General features: G+C 39.6%; 1 protein-coding gene across 1 annotated transcript; it reads left to right on the forward strand.

Annotated features, from left to right (window-relative positions):
- Positions 1 to 1241: 1241 nt before the first annotated feature.
- Positions 1242 to 21457, forward strand: pnocb (prepronociceptin b). Its single transcript, XM_067572016.1, has 3 exons — positions 1242 to 1332; positions 13901 to 14159; positions 19470 to 21457. The coding sequence occupies exons 2-3, from the start codon at positions 14022 to 14024 to the stop codon at positions 20106 to 20108; spliced, it is 777 nt and encodes a 258-aa protein (XP_067428117.1). The 5' UTR covers positions 1242 to 1332; positions 13901 to 14021; the 3' UTR covers positions 20109 to 21457.
- Positions 21458 to 21522: the final 65 nt, after the last annotated feature.

The following is a 21522-nucleotide window of genomic DNA, read 5'->3' on the forward strand; positions in this document are numbered from 1 at the left end:
GTAGGCGACCAGGCGCCCGATCAGGTTTAAATTTTAATGTGTTCGATACTTTGGTTTAAGTCCAGATACATGCAAAACTAATGACTTTCCCATCTGCCTCAGCTGTACTTTGTCTTTAGTGATAATTAGCAAACATTAGCATGCTAACACACTAAATTAAGATGGTGATCATGGTAAACATTATACCATATACCAGCATGTTAGCATCGTCACTGGGAGCATCTTAACATGCTGATACTAGCAGTTAGTTCAAAGCACCTTTGTCCTCAAGTACAGCCTCACAGAACTGTGAACATAGCTGTAGATCTACAGAATATATATAAAACACAATAAGAGCAAGGTAACACACTAAAAGTACATAAGGAGCAGGGGGCATTAAGTCTTATTAGCCTCATTTTCTAATCTTCATCCAGCTTCTCTTGCCTCTCAGCCTCATTTTCACCTCCCATTTGTTTCTGTCTTCCCTTTGTACATCATCATTGTCATTGTTCTTATTCTGGCTGATGATCACAGAGACCGAACACATGTTTTAGAACCTAGCCATCAGAGAAAGCCCTCTGGACCTCGGGGCAGGACTTGTTTTCCATCCCCAAATCTCCTGCATGACTCATACTAACCTCCTGTCTGCAGACCCAGGCTGCTTGCTCTACCCATTGACTGCAACGCTCTACAGTGTTCATTTTTTCATTCACAAGGAGAATGTAGTGTATTCAGATGTGCCATCACCACCAAGCATTGTTGTTTTAACCTGTCCCAGCACAAACACCCTTATCAACCCGTGATTATCTATGTGTCATTGCTTCACTCACTTGTACTCAACTTGCATTTGCAAACAATTGATTTGAGATGCCATTGTTTCCATGACCTTGGCAGCAGGTTGGCGTCGAGGGTTGTGGGGTTTTATGGACACCTTAGACACAGGGCTTCTGGATAACTCTCACAGTGGATGATGCGTATTTTTAGAGCCCCATTAGCTGGCTCAATGAAGACGAAACCGGTGGCGTAGGCAATGCCTCCTACGTCAGCACGGGCCACGGTTTGTGTGTCTGTCCGGGGTTTGTGCGTAACAGAATTGGGGAATCCACCCCTCTCTCACTATGGTGATGTGAATGGTGATATACAGGGGAAGGGAGGGAGAGGGGGAGGATGGTGGGGGGGGGGGACTGGAGGGTTGAGCCAGGAGGGAAGGGGTGTGCCATTATAAGAAGCCTCAGAGGAGGCATGCATTCAGTTGTTGAAACCCTTAGCCTAAGGATACGAGCTGAGCCACCAAACTCTCCTGTAGCCATAGAAGAGGGACTCTGAGAGAATATCTTTACGTCACAGATACAGGTAAGGAAGTGCTCAAGTGTGACTTTTTTCCCGTATAAGCGAACTGTGTGTGGAGATTGTACTGTTTGCCTGAAAGGATTAAGAGGAGAGAAAGGACACTTGTTTAGAGCAGGGAAAATAGTTAATTAGGAAAGGACTTGTTGTCGTTTAAACCAGATTTATGCACAAACCAGATCCTGGGGGAATATTGTCGTATAAGGACAATCACTGTTAGGATTATACCCTCGTAATTCCTTTTATATCAAGTCTGTTGTTGCTCTCTGCTTCGTCTGTTTCTGGCTCTTTGATTTTGGATTTTGACCTCTGAGGTGATTCTGTAAATAAGCTTCCTCACCAGGTGTAATCTCTTTTTTTTCCATTACTCTGTTTGTGTCCCTGTGGCTCTAAAGGCACCACTGTCGCTGTCAGCAGTACCCACATTGCACCTGATTACTACTTAATTAACAAGAGAGAGAGAGGGAGAGAGTCTCAGATCATGCTGAGATGCCACTTAACTGCAGTTTGTAATGGGCTAAGATGTACCTGACTTTAATCTAAGCCAAGTAAATATATAAAAGGATATATAATATATGAATAAGTGATATAATGTATTATATGAAAATGCTTTTTCATTCCTTCAGTCCTTAGTTGTCCCTAATATTTAAGCTGAATTTACCAAAACAGCATGGGATAATGGCTCAAGTCAGTGAATGTCAATGAATTGTGCACTATGCCACTCCAAAAGCAGCTTATGTATGATTTGTTCTTCTGATTGATTGTGGAATATCGTATGTCAGATTAAATAAATCAGAGGAAGGCTTCAAAGAAACACTGACAAAAGCTACTTTATTCTTCTCAGAGCAGCTTCAGTGTGTCAAACGTAGGGGGGGAAAAAAAAAAGCCGGAGAAGGGAATCAGTCGAACGCTGTTATTATGTTACGTGCACGATAATGATGATTTTAATGATAATGGTAATGAATGTGCATAATCATTTCCCATTATCAGTAAAGATGATACTCGCGCAGCCAGGGGAGAAAATGGGTGGTTAATGTGCCATTCACAGATAAGTGACTCCACACTGTGGAAATGTTTCATGACGAATGAAATATGTTTACAGGACATGCCTGATGCAGTCTTTTAAAGGTATATCAGACTATTATGAAGTAATGTAAATTGTAGAGTTGATGATTTCCATCAAGTTATGCTTCTTTGTATTCATTTTGTTCGAAAATATATAGCATTTAATTAGAAAGCCTGTTATTTTGTTAAGGATTGTAAATGTAAATGAAAAAATTAGACACATTTCAGTGCTATATACCTCTACTTTAAGAGTGTTTCCACTAAAAGTACTAAAAATACATTTATATAGCTACCTGGAAAGCTGGCCTCTCAAAATTTGGTTCTTTTTAAGAATTTGAAATAGCTTCATTCTACCTAACCTACATCATACCTCATTTTATTGCCAAAAAATGTCATAATTTCATTTGCAATTTAATTCTACTGTCTCGTAAGCACATTATAACTGAAATAGCTTTTTGGATTTCTGCTGCCTAAGCCAAGATTGAGTTGATTACACTGTTTACAGGATTTTTTTTGGCTTCTCTGTCAGTATTCATCAAAACTGCTCGTCGTGTTATACATATCATGATCAGAGAAGAGATTCGTGACTTACTGAGGAATAAGAGTCACAAAGTTACCAGAAATTCTCCTATCTGTTGTCCCCCCTACGCTCCCCTTAAGTATTTTGCAGTTCGTTTTTTTTTTTTTTTTCAGTCTCACTGCCCTCACAATGATAAAAGTAGGGAGTCTGTCTGGCTGTGGAAGATTGCTTTTCCCTGGCTCCATGTCCAATGGATTCGTGCAGGTGTCAACGCAGCTTAACAGCAACCAAATCAATGATGACAACATGTCAGCTGCCTAACTCTCTGCAGAATTTCAGCTGTACAGTCTAGAGCTGGTGGGAAGTAACACTGCAGACGTGGGAGCATCATTCAAGGTTTATTGTTGCTTAATTTCCCAAAAATTAACAGTGGATTCATCTTTGACTTTTTTCTTATTATTAACTTTTAAAATAAACATCCAAAAGTGATTTGGCTTGATTTCAGTGGTCATGCATGGCACTGTCATTGCTTGTCAATTCCTTTTGTTAGTCATATAAAATATCAAAATAATTAAATAAATACTCTCATATGGAACTGTGACTTTTGGGGATTAATATGGGAACAAAGTGTCGGGATTCATGTGAATGTACTTCTCTGCAATCTCAAACAGTGTCCACCCATTTTCTTTTGAAACACCCATCTCCCCACACATGTAATCCTGTGTGACAGTTTATCAGCCGAACTGAAAGGCGACTTGTCTGTGCCGCACTCTGTTCTCTCTCTCTGTGTGCTATCAGCCAAACTGAACTGCACTGGGAGAATATTATTTTGGGGTATTAACACCGCTTAATGGGGATTAAATGAGATGATTGTTGGCATGATTTCCAATGCAACCCCTACTATGAAGGACTATCTCTGATGCTGAGGATGATTGCAGAAGAGATGTCACCCAGTTAAGCGTCTATACCCTATGGTGAATATATGTTCCCAATTAAAAGAAACCCTATGAGTACAATTTCATGGAAACAATAGTAATGATACGCTCAGTTGATCTGATATGATGGTGCCTTGAAAGAAACCAAATATTAATATAAAGAGTTTCATATCTGCACTTTATTTTTGTGCCTGTGCTTATGTGAGATTTTTATAGTCTATGCAGGATATGAGGAGGAAAAAAAAAAAAGCTGCAGTGTGCTCCGCAGTCTAAGTTAGATTTGTAAGAGAATAAAAAGCAATGAAAGATAAAGGCACATAGTCATTCAGCAGCAGGAACTGTGATTCTTCCAGTTGATAAGGAGATGCAGAGATTAAAACAAAAGGAATGGAAGAGATAAAAAAGTGTTTCTATTTCATGCATTTTTACCTTATCACAGTCTTCTTTATATGCTTGTATTCACCGCATTATCATGTCCTCAATGCCCTTCACTCTTGACCTTTATCCCTTTATGATCCTCATAATCTGTCAGTTCTCCCAAGTGACAATAAGTAGACTTGAATGCTGCAGTGGGGCAGGTAATAATAAGTACAATCATGAAATCTGGTGCAACTGTGGCAGACACGACTAAATCCGATTAAGCACATTCTCTCAGATTAGTCATTTCAGGATCCTTCCTGTGAGGAAGGGCACTGCAAGCGTACCTTCTCCTGCTCCTAGTCCTCTAAACTCTCCACTGAGTCACACTCTGTTTATCTGTGGCCGCGCAGGCCGGATTTACATGGCTGTGAGAGATGATCCTGTGGCTGTGTATGTAAATCCTCCACAAACTGAAGGTTTTTGGAAGAGTAACTTGTTATCTGTGTTATGACAGAACAACAGTGGTCACGTTTGGTGGTGATTTCAGTGGTCATGCTTGATTCTTGTGGTTTTCTTTGGACTTCTATGTGATTTTGGAGTTGGACCAAGGCAGTGGGATGAAGGCAAACATCAGTTTAGATAAATTAATAGTCTGTCAAGCAAAAATGCCAAATATATGGTAGTTCAGACAAATCAAACAATTTGAAGACGTCTCATCGACCGTTAAATTGTGATGTGGATTTTTCTCCATTTCCTGTATTTTAGTTGACTAAACGAGCAGTCAAGTGAAAAAATAATCAAAAGATCAATTGCTTATGAAAAGCAAAAAGTTGCAGCCTTAGATGGAAAAAAAGTAGTGGTGTGCTGATGTGAATGTGTGCATGATGCAAGGTAGCAGTGAAAACCTGGCATAGAATATCATTCATTCTCTCAATAAGCAAGTGGAACGGATTTGATAATGAAGCACTGACACAGCGATTGGATAGACTGATGCACTGGTTTTTAACATGGTAAAAACATGGTAAAAGTGGGGGGTCTAAACTAATAATTTTAAAAAGTCTGTAGAACTTGTCCCACCCTCATATAACAGCTGAGATGCCTATGTGTCAAAGTAATAGCACATGCTGGTTGCAGATGGCAGGTACATTATTTACATGACAGCATGTAACCTGCAGTTTTACTCAGCACAGTTTTGGAAGCCGAATAACCAAAGAGCAATCTGAAAATAAGAGCTGGAATTTTAAATGAGTCTAACTGCAGGCAATCAGTGACTTATGAGAGATACAGTATCTTGTGTCAAGATGAGTCACCACATGATGAGCACTAATATGTTGACTGGTTTAGACTAAATGGCTGAGACACCTAAGGACGACCACTTCAGCGTGCAAGGTTATCAGTCCTTTGTACTGATGTTACTAGTAATAATATCAGTAACCGAGTAATGAGTGACACTAGAAGTGGTTTATATTCTTATTCCTGTGTGCTGCTTTACCACCAAAAGTTACTTTTTAGCGTAACCATCAAGATGTCCGTCCAATCTTTTTGGGTGAGCAGCAGGGACAAGACGCCAGTAACAATAACCAAAGGTAACTTATTACTTTACTTTGTATGACTTACTAAATAATTGATGGTGACAGAGGATATCAGACAGAAAGGAAAGGCGCGGTGTAGCTTTGAGTTGAATTCAAACTCAATGTTGCAAGTACATGATTGTAACGTTAGAAGGTTAGAAGGATAAAGACAATGGTTAATGGCTGTCCAGTTATAATGGATACGATACAGTTCAGTAATGTGGCTGAAAGCTAGAATCACATCAGTCTTGTATGCCAAGCTTGTCTCCTGATAATTAAGTTTATTACTAATTTATTTTGCCAGGCACGTTTAACAGGAAATGTAATACCGTCTTGGATTATGTTCGGTGGCAAAGGGTTTTTTATTTCAATGAAGGAAGTGCTATGTTGTCGTATCCCATGGAAGTCATAGAGAGGTGTTCGGGGTGGATGGTGGGTGTACAAAGCACAGCAGGACTAACTAACTGGTGATCGGGGTTTGCGTCCTGAGTTGTGGGATGTGGTGATGGTTAGGCCACAAATGCACTTTGTCTAAGATTAGAGAAAGATCAAGGGTTCAGTTAAATGTAGTCTGCCCTAAGTCACTGTTAACTTTTTCAGTATTTGACCAGAATCTTTCTTAACCAAATGCTTTGAGTGCGTAAACATAACCGTAGAAAAGTTGAATCATACTTTAGTTGCAATGAGCAGGTTCTGTAAAAAAACAAAAACAAACAATAAATAAAATACATTGTCAGTGAACATTTTACTGATCCATTGATAAAAAATGTATATTCTGCGCAGCATTACGCTTCTGTCAAAATTGACTTGCTCTTGCAAATCATGTCTAAGGGAAAGGGTTCATTTTAATTCTGAGATAACTTACATTTTGAAAATTTAACTACAGAAACAGTTTTCTTGTTACTTCTAATAATCTACAGACCAGTTTTCAGTGGAACCACTTTCACTCGAAGAAATAGTTCCACTGAAAATGTTTGACCCGATGTTATGTGTGGATTGTTCAGAGAAACTGGGATAATGCTTCTGGAAAAATGTTGAATTTTTCCATGTTTTCCATGTTATAACACCGCAACTGCAATTACCTCAGTAGTATTGGACTGGGGTATCTCCTTGGCAAATAAAACCAAAACTATCTACTAGAGGTGTACGTTTTGTTTTATGTTGTTGGTAATTATGATGGATCAACTTTTTAAAAGAAGAGACTTGGACTGTATTGATTTTGTGTGCTATTCCCACATGTCCAGTGAAATGTGTCCGAACCAGATTGGAGAAACTATGAGTTCTGAATTGGTATTACAAGGCCTGTCTTTGTCTTTCTCCACTTTCCATCTACACACTAAACCGCACTTTATTGGCCCATTATCTCAGATCAACGCATTTTGAACAAGTGATTACAGAGTGTAAGGTGATAAAACACTCATGAATCTTCTCAGGTTATAAAGAATTAATCAAGTACTATTAATGGCCCATGAGATGTAAAGGCAGAATAGGAATTTTAATCATTTCCCTCCAACAAAGTGACCACATCTTCATGCCATCCATCTTTGGTGGCTCCTATGAATGGCCGGGCTCCAGCGTGGTCTTAATGAAGGGGAGTTAAGATCTACACGCCACTGGAAGATACTGGAAACCTCTGCAATATGTCATTTAAGATAAAAGATCTCAGCCATAATTCACAGAGGCGGGAATGGTGGAGAAACATGAGAAGGAGGAGAGGAGGAGGAGGAAGAAGAGTGTTGAGGCAAAAACGGAGCAACAAGAAGTGGACGTGAAAGAGGGAGCAAGAAGGAAACAGAGAGAAAGAGACAGACAGAGACCCCTAGGTTATCTACACATTAGCAGATTCCTGTGTGCTTTCAGCTTCAGGCAGGCCACTAATGGACGAGATAGAGTGAGTCAGAGCTTTGTCAGCGACGAGCACGGAGCTTTTCTTCTTCCCCACTCACATTCATGACACCTTGCCCCCCCCCTCTCCACCCTTCATTAAAGCTGCTAATGCTAATTTATCCCACCGTTAGCTTTATTAATACACCTCGCTTTGCAACTTTGTACAAGCCTCTCAGATCCCACTCTCTAGCATTCAGTTGTTGGATGTTGGACGGTAACACAAAAAGCTCCTTTTTTTAAAGTGAAGCTTAACTCATTTTCCAGCTCTTGTGTATTTTAGGCTCTCACAAAAAATGTGCTCAGACAACAAAACCAAATGCATCAGACTAGTGGTCCTTTTATGAATGCTGTGATTGCTTCCTGTTTTTAAAGGGAAAAATAATTTCTCTTGAAAATACGTGACATTTTCAGGGTCTTATTTAACTCTAATGGAAGCACAGAACAGTATAGTTGTTTTGAGAAAACTGGGTAAAAGCATTCATTGTATGTGTAAGATAGAGAGACTTATCTAAAAGTAGAAGGACATTAGTCTCTTCACTGTGGTCCATTTACTTTTCCCATTCATGCCAGCATTAATTTAGAAATGCAAGGCTGTTTATATGTGAGAATGATGAAGATCTATTTAAATGCAGCTGTTCCTGTAATGAATTCCCAGGCTCCTGGATTGATTGTGCTGTCTTGGTGCCCTGGGGCGAAGCCTGGTGTGTAAGGGCATTCCCCTCCCCAGCGATCACCACTTTATCCGTGTACAGTACATCATATATCAGCCCCTGTACCCAGTCAACTGCCCGCTCTGTCAGATAGATTATGCAAATGATATGAAATGTTAAAGACAGCTGCAATAGCATGCAAATTTATAGGCATGGGTGGATAAAATGGACCAGTGGCAATATCAAGACCCAGAACTGAATCATTACTGAAATAGAGCAGAGACAAGAGTGTGTAGGTTCATGGCTCAAAGTCTCACTGATTTGATGGGCGCAAATTCAATTTGAAGTTATTGAGATATGGAAAAGTTGTGACTGTTTTGGGCCCTTAGTCGTCAGCGGCTCCTGGGCACAGCGGCAGACCGTATTGGTATTTCACGCTTGCCAATTGTGATAACCACGAAGACTGAATTAGACCAAATTATTAGCAATCTATAACATTACGCATTATGCAGTTTCTTCACCTCTTCAGGCCCTTGACACTCTCAAAATTTTGATGATCTCAGAAAGTTAGAGAGTTGTCATATGATTCTGAATGTAGCATACTTTTCTACTCCGCTCCCAAGAGCATCATGGAGAGATCTCTAAATGGACTGTATAGAAAAACATATATCAAATACAAGTAATGTATTTTGTCTACAGCCGTGTGAAGCTTTGGGCTAAATGCTAATGTCAGAATGCTCACATATGCACAATGACATTGTTAACATATTGTTGTTTAGCAAGAACAACGTTTACCGTGTTCAAGACATTTCACTTAAAACCACAGTTGTGAACCTGCTGGTGGTTCTAGAGGAAAAATCATGGAGTCACCAAAAGTCAGTAGACTTCATCCTCTTCGGACCAAGAATGTCTGTAGGAGGCAATCCACCCAGTAGTTCTTGAGATATTTCAGTCTGGACCACAGAGGTGGACTGACCGACAGAGTGACAATATAAAATAAAGCAACCAACCATTAAAACACCAGCACGACACTGTCTGCATAACAAGTGGCCGACATGCCATCCTGACCCGAAGATAAGAAACTCTCACAGTGACGAGAGCTCTTCATTTCCTAGTTTTCAAGAACTAAACTCTACTCACCACTTGACTTTTATATTTCCAGCATACCCCGATATCATCACTGGCAAAAAATAATATCCTCTATCCTTTACTGTCCTTCAGTGAGCAGAGTTCAATCAATTAAAAGAGGTCAAGTTTGCCATAATGGTCTCTACACAGGTAAATAATTGAAAGTATCATTACATGACATGATTCTGGGTTATTTCTCTAATTTAAATGGGGTATTGCAATGGGGTATTGTGACTATATTATATGAAAAAATAAATTGTGGTCGTACAGTAAGTCAAAACATACTGACTTATAATGCATCACATTGTTGTATGACCTTCATGTTATTTGAGCTCTGTGTTGAACTAACATGTTATTTTATTCTCATGGAAGGAAACAAATGAATTCACATTCAGCTTAACTGATGACTGATGGTTTGTATGTGTTTCCATTTGGCTGCACTGAATCTGTATTTGCTGAAGTATTAACTGAGGCACGCTGGAGTTATTTTACCCCAAAAATTGAGACCCAAAAGTTGAAACCTGTCATATGCACCGTGTTGTACCACATCACTGATGACAGCTAGAAGTCAGGAGGAATACGACTCTAACTGACAACAAAAAGTCTACTCCTAAACATTTTACAGAACATAATGTGTGCACTCTATGTAAAACATGTTCAATGTAGCAGTGTTAGCCTGTTACAGGGAGGAATTCCTGGCCAGTAAAGGGTTACGTGTGCCATGCTGTGTGGAGACAAAAGGCATGCAAACACATGTGAGTGAGTACGTAATAAATAAACAGCGAGCGAGTACAGGCACTTCAACCTGTGTCAACGATTTGACCGATACAAATCATTACAGCCGGCTCACTATTGTACCCACTACAAACATCTCAAGGCTGCAGATTGGTGACAATGTAGCCCATTAACTCTTAATATCCTTGTTAATTATTTCTCACAAAGAATAATGGCTTCCATTTAAAGCGGAGATAGCAGCAGGTGATGGCTTGGTAACTCATTCCCTGAGCCTTTGGAAAGATATAAATCACACTCCATTCACTTCATCAAGAGCCAGATGCAGCTAAACAAATCTTTTTTTTTTTTCTTTTCAACAAATGTGCAGGCTAATTAAACTGAATAAATAAGTACAACTTAACTCATCACAGAAATTTGCTGAAATCAGTTTAAATTTCCCTGAGTAAATTGAATCAACTCGTAGCTTTAAAAAAGTAATGAAATTGATGAAACTCATTTAAAAGGTTTAGGTGTGGTAACATCTTATTCATCATGGAAGCAAATACTGACAATACTGAACATACTAATATGGAAAAATACTAGTAAAGATTTTTATAAATAGAAATAAAAGTACATGCATTAAAAAATCCTCATTAGGATGTATTTTCTGTACTCTTGTACCTCATGATCTCATACTGTCCCCATATCGTTTAGCTAAAAGCCTAAATCACAATATTCTATTATGAACGTCTGAATGTGTGGAGGCAAACAAATGGACAGCCTTTGCTGAATTATGAAAACATAAAAAATGAGATAACATTGCACAGCTTTGTTTATTAATAGTGTTGAACAGTGTCTTTGTACTGCTGAAGCACATCCAGGGCTCACACCATCACTTACGCTGTGCTGGTTTATTCATTTGTTCAACTTACTTAGCGAGGGCCACTTAAGGGAGAACATAACAATATGAAATGGGCTTAGTCAGCAGGCAAGCAAATGATCATTGCACAAAACATTTCAGCAAGGCAAATAAACAGGTTCCTCTAATGATTTCCCATAAAGCCATGACTATACTGTATTTCTAAATGGCCCAGAGTCACACAAGACCCGTTTCATATGATATTGACTATGAGTGGTAGTGTGGGAACGGTCACGCTGAGCTAGTTTTTACTTATTTATTTATTTTCACTCCAATGCTCCCATCAATACGACACCCACTATGTTTATTGTCATTCACTCTCATCAATAGTATGTCCTCGCTGGGTTGAGCTGAGTTGAACTCATCAAACCTGTGAAAACATCGAGTGTGAATTACATTTGACCAGATGGGGGCCAGCGTAGGTCAACAAGACAGTGAATGTATTATATCATATCATAATGTTGAATACAGCGGCTCATTTTAAATTTAGTTTTCCATTTATCCTCAGCATATTTATTATTCAGCTTTGTTGTTATCTTAGAAATGGAGCTTTTAAAACCTGGCATTTATTTTCTTAATGTTCTATTATTTCAATTGGTGCTCATCATGTCCTTTTGAAAAGCACCTGCTATTACTAGTAATAATAGTATTTGAAGCAGTTGTTTAAGTATTTATGTTAATTATATTGCAAATTTATTGAAGACATGACTGCACACTATCTTAAAGGAATAGTTTGACATTTTGGGAAATTTACTTTCTTGCTTAGGGTTTAATGAGATGATTAAAACTGTAGATGACATATCTGTACAGTAAACATGAAGCTACAGCCAGCAGCTGGTTAGCTGCCACAAAGTTTCTGCATCCTGCAATCAAAAATAAATCAGTTTTTTTTTCTATATTTTAAAGACACATTAAAAATAACTTTAAACTAGTCAGTGTTAAGCAGTAATATATTGAAATAGACAGTCATAGGACATTAACTTGTGCCTTATTTGGCTTTTTAAAGTGTAATGCTGTCTTTAGTCAATATGTTTGCACATTACATAATCAATAGGCTGCATAGTGTAGACCTAAGATTTAAAACATTTTCCTGCATCAGCTCCTGAAAGCAAGTCATTTATAGCTTTTATTTCATCAGTGCCACTAAGAGGGTCTAAACCAGGTTGAAGCTTTGCAGAGAGACCAGTACTATTTAAAAAGTATATTAATTGGTTTGTTTTTTAAAAAAAAATTATGGATGGGAAGTCAGTCTGTAATTAGCTGGGGGAGGATCCAGGATACTGTTGATTTGTTTGGTAGCCTTCTTTAAAGCTGCTATAATCATTATTTTCATACACATGAAATCACTGGGTCAAAATGTATCCAATTCAGCTCAATATATCACCAACACGATACTGGGTTAATGTTACCCAGACAGCCACTCCAGACAAGGGGTTGTTTTGACCCAGTTTTACTGTTATTTTTTATTTTACTGTCCGGTTATTTACCCAAACTAAAACTTGTTATAATCTACTGTACTCTTTTTAAACTTACATGTCGCAGTTTGTAATTGATTGTTAATAACTTGTGTATCTTTTGAATTTCATATGTACATCGTTTTTTTTACAAGAAACAATACATTTGTGACAGTTTTTAGGTAAAGATAAAGCCAATGTTGTGTTGGTGCTACATTGACCCAAACTGGGTAAAATTTTACCCAGGGAATTTTAGTGTGCATGCATCAAATGACTAGCATGTATTAAAAAACCACTGTACAATACCTGTCCAGCACCGAACAGCAGACAGACAAAGTTAATGACTGGTGGGTGAACATAGTGGATCATTTAACAGCTAAAGAGTCAGATATTTCCATCATGAGTTGGTTGAGAGTGAATTTAGGCCCCCAAGTGGTCAAACAATAAGTAAATGCAGTTTTAAGTAACTCAAGTGGTTAAAATAAAGGAACTATCAGTTTCCCAAACTCTCTTAATTGAATAAGCACAACATAAAGAGCAGAAGTATGTGGTTCTTCTTAGTCATGGTCTTGGTTCATAGACCAACAGAAGCCTTATCGAATGTCTCAGCAGCGTGTATGAGCAGAAGCAATCTATGATGCTCTGGGTGGTTGTTTTTTTCTTTGTAATCTCTGTGTCATTGGATGCTATAGTAGTGTGTGATAGAGATAGATGAGGGTCAAGCAGCAAATACTGTGCACCTGGTTCACAGATTTGTGGCTGGAGCCAGAGACACTATGGTGCCCAGGAGGTCATCCATCCTTCAAGTTATCTTCCTTCAGCTTAAACACAAGTGTCCTTTGACACCTCTTTATAGGCGATAAAACACCAAATGTTCTTCACTGCACTTCCAGTGAAGTCAAAAATGTAGTTGAAAATAACAGGTTTTACTGACACTATTGCTCCATATTTCTGTCCTTTTCCCTTCGTACATTTTCCATCAGACTGAATAAAATTGTTGCACCTTTATCCTTCTGCCAAGTGGATTTTTGACCATTTTTTGACCATCACCCATGTCCTGGTTTAAAACTGATCTCTACAACCGTAAATCCACTCTTACAAATCTCTAACCTGTGTCATATGATTTCCATCAGTGATTCAGCCTTCCAGCCTGCACTGGATGCTTCCTGTACACTGGAAAATACCAATTTTCTCATTTATTGCCTCCGGTTCTGCTTCCTCTTAAGCCCACTCACATTGTCCAATTCCCGGTGTTGGCTGAACACTCTCCCACCACCAACGCTTTGACTGACCGCCCAAATCCAGCTAATGATCCCTGTAAACTGCAACTGATGCAATATTCCTGTCACTCTGTGTGCTTTCTCCCTTTAGGCTGGACCCATATTTATTTTAGGCTTCATCCAGATTCTCCAGCTCTTGACCCTTGTTTTAGACTCTTCTCTTCTACCTGCTGGGCTCCTGTCTGTGCCTGCCTGTCTGGGTGTGCTGAGCGATGAAGATCCCTCTGTGGTGCCTGGTGGTGCTGCTGGCATGTCTCTCCACCCCTGGACGCAGTGACTGCCAAGGGGAATGTGTGGCCTGTGGGCTGCTCCTGCAACAGCAGCAGCTGCAACAAGCCTTCAACACCATGGTGAGCGTGTGTGTGTGTGTGTTTCTGTTGGTCATCATGAGTCACTGTTGATACGAGCATCCACTAAATGTCTTGTCAACACTGTAGCGTGTGTGTCTGAGTCAGTACAGCTGCAACGAGCCTTCAACACCCTGATAGAGGTGTGTTTGTGTTTGATATTTTCAATCTCGATAAGAGCAACTGCGTGATGTGCTGTGTATAGTTTGATAATGTGTGTACTTTGACTGTGTAAAATTGAGTGAATATAGGGGCAAAGGGCAGTATGAATACTGTGTGCACGTACAATACATATTACTTTTATCTTGTGAAAACCTTGTATCAGGGAAAATAAATAAATAAAGATATTTTAATTAAATCCATATAAACAATTTAATTAAAGTCACTATGTGGCAGATAATTCCAACTTTATGGCTCCTAGTGGTAATATAAAAACCCCGACTGTGGTACATAATGCATGTTGATAACGCAGATTAGCAAAGCTGTTCCATAATAACAACACTAAGAGTCTACAGCCATGCTATCAGTTTTGTGATAGCTGTACGTAGGCGCAGCTAAATGTTTGTCAGCATGCCAACATGCTCACAGGGGCAATGCTGATGTTTAGCAGGTTTAATGCTCACCATGTTCACCATCTTAATCTAGTGCGCTAGCATGCTGAAAATGTGCTTTTTCCAAAGCCTGGTGTGTTTAGCCCCTTAAGGTTAAAAGGAGTAGAGACAAAACAAAACAATACATATTCTGAGTTCTTCAACAGTCAGTTCAAACTGAAAACCTGGTATTTGTCTGATTCTGCGTCATACTGGAGGGGGGTTATTTGCATAAGTAAGTATGTACAGCACTTGTGCAATGCTTCGTGACCAATATGAGATATACCAGCCTCTGCTCTGAGAGCGATTGCTCTCCGAACTCAACCAAAACTTCAGCTTTGCACACAAATCTAATTTCCAAACAGTCCGAGACACGTCAGCGGGTAAAAATAGTCCGTGGGCGTCCATGAATAGCTGTAGGACGGCTAATTTAGCTGATAATGATGCAGAGAAAGACAGCTGGGACCTTTTTGGAAGTTGTAATAGAACTATGTAATTGACTGCTGCTCAGTATCATCAGCCCAGGCTTACATCGGTGACTGACACATTTTATCAGCTCTTCATTGTGTTAGCCGCCTTCCCATTGAGCCACAGATGGAATCCGCTGAGCAATTCCATTGTTTCCCACTTCAGACTGAAAGAGTGTGTGTGAGGCCGCCAGTGTTTGTTATAATGTCAAGACCCACTGATTTATTCGTGCACACACCTACACACTCGTGCAGGCGCCCATACATGCACACACACATACACACTCGTATAAAGTACTTTGTGGTATCATATATCTTCCACTGACTACATTCTTTGTGAAATGCTAGTGTTAAAGATAGATGCTAGCTTTCGTTTACATTACATACAAGTAAGGATTCATTTTCTTACCTTCTGTATGAGCCGTTTGGCATCATACAATTCTGTCTGGTATGAAAAAACACACCCAGACAAAAAGACCCAGTATGCTAATCCACGACAGCAAACATGCAACCACAATGACAGAGCTGGCCAAAGCATTTGTGGGGTCCTAAGCAGTACTCGACCCCCTCCAGGGTTAAAGTGCTAGTATACTCCAACAGAAGTGCTTGTTGGATGGTTAAAAAATGTCTGAAATTCCTCCCATCTTACCTTTCCAACATTGGGATCTTTTGGAAAAAGTTTTATGGTAAATTTCAGACAACAATTCAACATTCATGCCTTAATGATTGGCCAGCTGTGTGGAGATGAGAAAGTAAGCAGCATCTTTTTGTGTGTACAAGTATGTCCAACACTTTGAATACCTTCCAGATGACACTGTCAGAAAAAGGTGCGCCGTTATCCTCATATTTAATCAATTATCCCATCCCTCCCATCTCTATTTTTCTAAAATATATAAACACTTTGCCTTGAAATGTGGTCGGACAACACGTCTAGTGAACTAGTTAATTTTCAAGCATACCTTGGTCCTTATGGGTTAGGGTTGGCAAACAATGACACACGTTTTGTTTTACTCACTCTTAAGGATCCCAACTGATTTGGTCCTCTTTGATTTGATTTGATGACAACGTTCTTTTACATCTAAAGTGAACATTTTTAAAATTCTCGCTTCGGCAATATCTGAGCATGCCAACTACAGTACGGTTAAGTTTAGGAAAGATTGTAGATACGGCAAATAAACTATTACGGTTAAGGAACGGTTCGGGTTAGGCAAGTAAGACTAACTTAGGTTAGTGAGAGAGATTAGGGAGAGATTGTAGTTACGTTTATAACAAGGCAAACTGACTGCAGGTTTGTAACGGGTAGTGAGGTTCGGTCTCCAGCATGAAAGTCAGGTGCACTATACCTGTACCTACCACCCTCACTTTCACACCTTTTTTCTCACCTTGCTAATGGGCACACTACCTCCTGCATTGGCATTGAACTTTGGCATTAGACATAAATGTTCAGGTGCAAAATTATCCAATATGGACACGATTTTTGCATCCTTGCATCTTCATTTAACAGATGATAGTTGAGATATTAAGGAAATTAACCCCAACCCTAATGTCCCCAGAACATAAGTGGGTCATTCTTAATTTTGAACCTTATATTTAAGCACCAACCCTGACCTACCTTCAAAGCCTTTGAAGCATCCTCACTGTGGAGGATTTCTTTAACCTTTTTATCCTTTGGTCCTCACAAGTATATAAATACAAGACTGCGTGTACACACACACACACACACACATATATACACACATCTCCTCTCACTCATAAACTCCTTTAGATTGCTCCATTGATCTGACGTGGAGAATCCCCTGGTGTGCTCATCTAATTTACGACGGATAATTAATTTCCGTTGATAGATTCACAGCGGAACTCCCTCTTCTCTCATTCCTTTGATGTGAGCAGGTTTTCCGATAACAATGCAATTTATCTCATTTGAGCGAGATTTGATGAGTAAATGGGATTTGCTTTTTTACCTCAAACTGAAATTTAACTCAGGGGGCTCTGGAGTTTAAGAAAGGGGGGAAAAGGGGAGATGTGGATGCATAAATCTCTATAATGGTGGTACCAAAGACTGGCTGTAGCCTATTTTCTGATATATTTACTCTGTCTGAGGAAAAACGAATGCTCTGTGGTTTTATATATTTAAGGACATAAATGCTAAATTCAGTCTTATTTCAAGTGAGTCAGCAGGTAACATATTAGGGAAAACATTTTTCCAAGTAGTCCAGAGTAAAAGCTGTTTAAGTGTTAGATGAAAGACATTAAAAAATGTCGATGTCGCTGCTAAAAGAAACATCTTAGACCGAGCAGAGGAAACACATTTCTCCTTTATTGATGGGCTTTTATTGATAAGGAGGATTTTGAGAGGTTATATTATTAAAACAGTTAAAATGTTCTTCATTTGTCTTATAAGTCATAGTTGTGCCATTGAGACTGTTCAGGCATGAAGTCAGGAAGGTCATTCAGACTGCAGCGAGTCAGTGAGTCAGCCCTGATAAAGTTCATTCTATATAAAGCGTTCATTTCCCAAACACTATATATGACTTTAAGAGCAAAAACATCATTACCAGAAGTTGAAGAGCTGATCTAAAAAAAAAAAAAAAAAATTGGCAGCAAAGGGTATAATTTACCCGCTGTCCTTCAAACTGATTTGTAATTTCTTCCAATTTTGCACTATCAATCATCTCGCTGAACTAGATGTCACATTTATCAGATGATGGACATTTTATATTGGCACCTAACTCTCCATATACGCTGAACGCAGCAGGAACAAGGCCTATTAACTTCACTGACACGCAGACAGCCCAGGTCAGGAGACAGCCTGGGTCTGCTTGTACGTTGAAGTATTAACATTCTTCAGGTTATGAAGTGCAGTCACATACCACAAATGAGATGCTGACCGTGGACAATATGTGAATTAAAAGGCACTCAAGTTCTAGACGCATATGTTTTTTTATTAACATCAACAGCCTTGCTGACAATAGGTTATAAATAAGTGCATTTTTGCCTCTGAAACTGCAATGTCACTCTTTTTTTGTCAAGTATTAACTTTTTAGCCTTGCTGGTGTTGACATTCCCATCAGCCTCAGCTATACTTGTGTTTTGTGCCAATTAGCTAATGTTAGTATGCCAACATGCTAAACACTGTCTTGTTATATCAGAAATTGCTGAAATTACCTTAATCATACTACAATAATATATAAAAATAAGTATAATGTGAAAGGTTAGTTCATAGTGATGAACCCAGAGAGAGTTATGATGCAACTCTGCAGTTCCTCACAGCTTTATGAAGCATTTTAGTGTCTCCCAGCTCATCATTTGGTTTTTATAGCCCACAATTTTACTGTTTGGTTCACTCCCACCACTCTCATCAACTTCATTTCCAGCAAACAAAGTTAGCAATAAGCTGGTGAATGTAGTGGAGGATTTAGCTGCTAAAGAGCCAGATATGTTTCTTAAGAGCTGGCAAAGACAAAACAGAGCTAAAAGGGAAATGAATATAGGACTCCAAATGTATTGTAATGTATAAAAACAACATCAGAAAGATATCCATGGGGATAGTTCAGTTTCCCATCAAAAACAGCATATGAATGTACATTCAGCTCCGATGAGACAGCCAAGTTGTGTGTGTTATGAGTGCAAATTTATAGTTTGGCTTAGAGCTGAAGACCTTCAATATGCCAAAGGGTGACCCTTAAAATCTCACAGCTGAGTGCCTGCTCTCTGCTGTGTACTTTATGTCTGATACAGGGTGTCCAATCTACCGTATCATGAGTCTTTTTTGTGGTGCTCTTTTCAGGGATATCTGCTTTTAAGGACTGAAAAATTATATATTCTGAGAAAGTGAAGTATGTGGACTCACTTTGAGTACTCGTCATTGCCACCATGCCCATCATGTGTCGCCTTAGGCCGACGTGTAGCCGCCTGTGGGGATCTAGCTCCTTAAATTATGTGTCAGTGTCTTCTATTGTGTTGCCATAATGACATAGCAGACCCAATGTTTTCGAGACAGACATGGAGGCTCAGCAGTCTAGCCGTTGAGCAGGTAATTATATAGCTGTTCCTTCTCAGTTCTACTACCTAGAAACTGTTTTATAATCACCCCAATTAAACACAAATTATGGGATTTTGACCACATTAATCCTTACAGAAATGAAGAAAATCACATATGAAATGGCAACACCATTTGGGATAATCTTTGGATTAATAAGTCAATCAAACGAATTCTAATGAGCCTTGACACGTCACTCTTTCTTCTCCCTCTGCAGGTGTGTTTGTTGGAGTGCGAGGGCCACGTCTCCTCCTCGCTCACATGGGAGGTGTGTAAACGTGCCTTCAAGCTATCGCACCATCCTACATTTCCTGAGGGAGGCGCTCTGTTCAAGAGAACGGGAGAGGAGCTGGAGATGACCTCTCTTGACCTGGACTCTGACAGTGAACTGCAATCTGCAGCTGCAGAGCGTTTCCAGGATGAGACACCCTTCGAGCAGCGCAACGTCCAGTATGACTCATCACTGCTGGATTCCTCCGAGGATGGGGAGGGCCTGCAGGGTCTGGATCTGAGTCTGGCGGACGAAGAGAGGAAGCCGAGAGAGGAGAGGAATGTGGAGAGTGACAGCCAGCTAGAAGGGGATGATGATGAGGGCTCAGAAGCCATCACCTTATCCAAACGCTTTGGTGGCTTTCAGAGGGGGCGCCACGGATACAGGAAGCTGATTGGCTCTCCCATTAGGCCCTTACAAAAGCGCTATGGTGGGTTCATAGGCGTCCGGAAATCTGCCCGCAAATGGAACAGTCAGAAACGGGTGAACCAGCTGCTCAGGCAGTATCTGGGCATGAGGAGCAGCCGCAGCGGCAGGTTCACCAACATCCCTGTAACTCGGGTTTGGAGGCAAAACAAACTGTAATGTGTTTCTGTTTCTCTCACAGAATCCTGCCCCAGTTACCTCAACCAATCATGTTTTCAGCAGCTCACTCCAGTTTGAACTGTGACGTCACCACTTGTCATCAGAAGAACAGACTCCGCCATCTCGCTGCACCTCTCTTTGTGTCTCTAAGTAACAAGGAATGTTTTGACCGTGATGTCCTCCTTAAAGCATATTTACATGCCGTTCTGTGAAATAAAAGAATTAGAGAAGTGCAATTGAATATATTTTTGTGTGTCGGTATAACGAGAGGGGCCAAATGAGATTGTTGCGAGGTTGTGACGTTTAAAATCATGTTGAATGCACTTTCATGCATGTGTGGATGAGACTTAAATCATTTGCACTCTAGTTTGTGTTTATGAGAGCCGTCACTGATGTCCGGCTCTCATGAAATGTATTGAATGTGTCGGTACACACAGTAGATTTTCCCCTTTTTAAATTTGTAGATTTGGGATTTTAAAAAAATAATATACAAGTATTTGTCTTGAACTGGACCATAACTGTTCAGCTTCCCATATCTCAGAGCAGAAACAAATAGAAGCAAGTTGGAAGCGGACCAGCGCTGTGCTTTCAAAATGGTTCAATCAGTGGTAAATATGGACAGTGGGAAGTGCTGAAGCACAAACTGTTAATTACTAGTATAAGAATCCAATTTTCTGCTTAAGGGACATAATTAATTAAACACAATGGACGTAAAATTGGTTTTCTAAACTTTCAAACTCACCAAAAACTCAGTATCTCTCCTAAAGTAATCCTCGTCACACATTGCACCATTCGGAGTATTGACGAAATGTCTTTTTCCTCTTCATTGTACCCTGATTGTGGCCGTTGAGTGGAGGCTATGAATGTAAACTGGGCAAGTGATGAGTTTCTCTTGAGGAAATGAGAAGCAGGTTGGCAGGCTCTCTTGGGCTCCTTTCAGCGGAACAACACTGTCCTCTAGTGTTCGAGGAGCAAACATGTTGGGATCAGTTCATTATGTGCTCAGTATATAGTTACTAGTGGAATTAAAATTAATTTAGCACTTTTTACTTGTCTGTTTTGTGCAAGAGCTGTGTAATCTGGTACTTATTATCGAGAAAATAAACCTACTGCAAGTGAGTCTTCAGCACAGCAGGTCAGCTGGACATAAAATGTCAAATTTGTTTACAGACAAACATACCATTCAACATAATTGGAGATGAAGTTTTGAAGTTTTGAAGAATAAGTAATGAATGATTATTTAATTGGGTTTAAAATGAGTTGTTCGTCCAGGGAACTAACTTAACTCTCAGAACTTTGTCTCCATTTTCTGCATATTTAGAACCAAATTGCATTGTTGTTTTCAGGAACCTGTCAAAAAGTGTTGCAGAAATTAACATAAAACAGAAACAGTACAAATATAGCCTAATTTAGT

This window comes from Thunnus thynnus, chromosome 18 (genome assembly GCF_963924715.1).
Source record: "Thunnus thynnus chromosome 18, fThuThy2.1, whole genome shotgun sequence".
Lineage (NCBI taxonomy): Eukaryota > Metazoa > Chordata > Actinopteri > Scombriformes > Scombridae > Thunnus > Thunnus thynnus.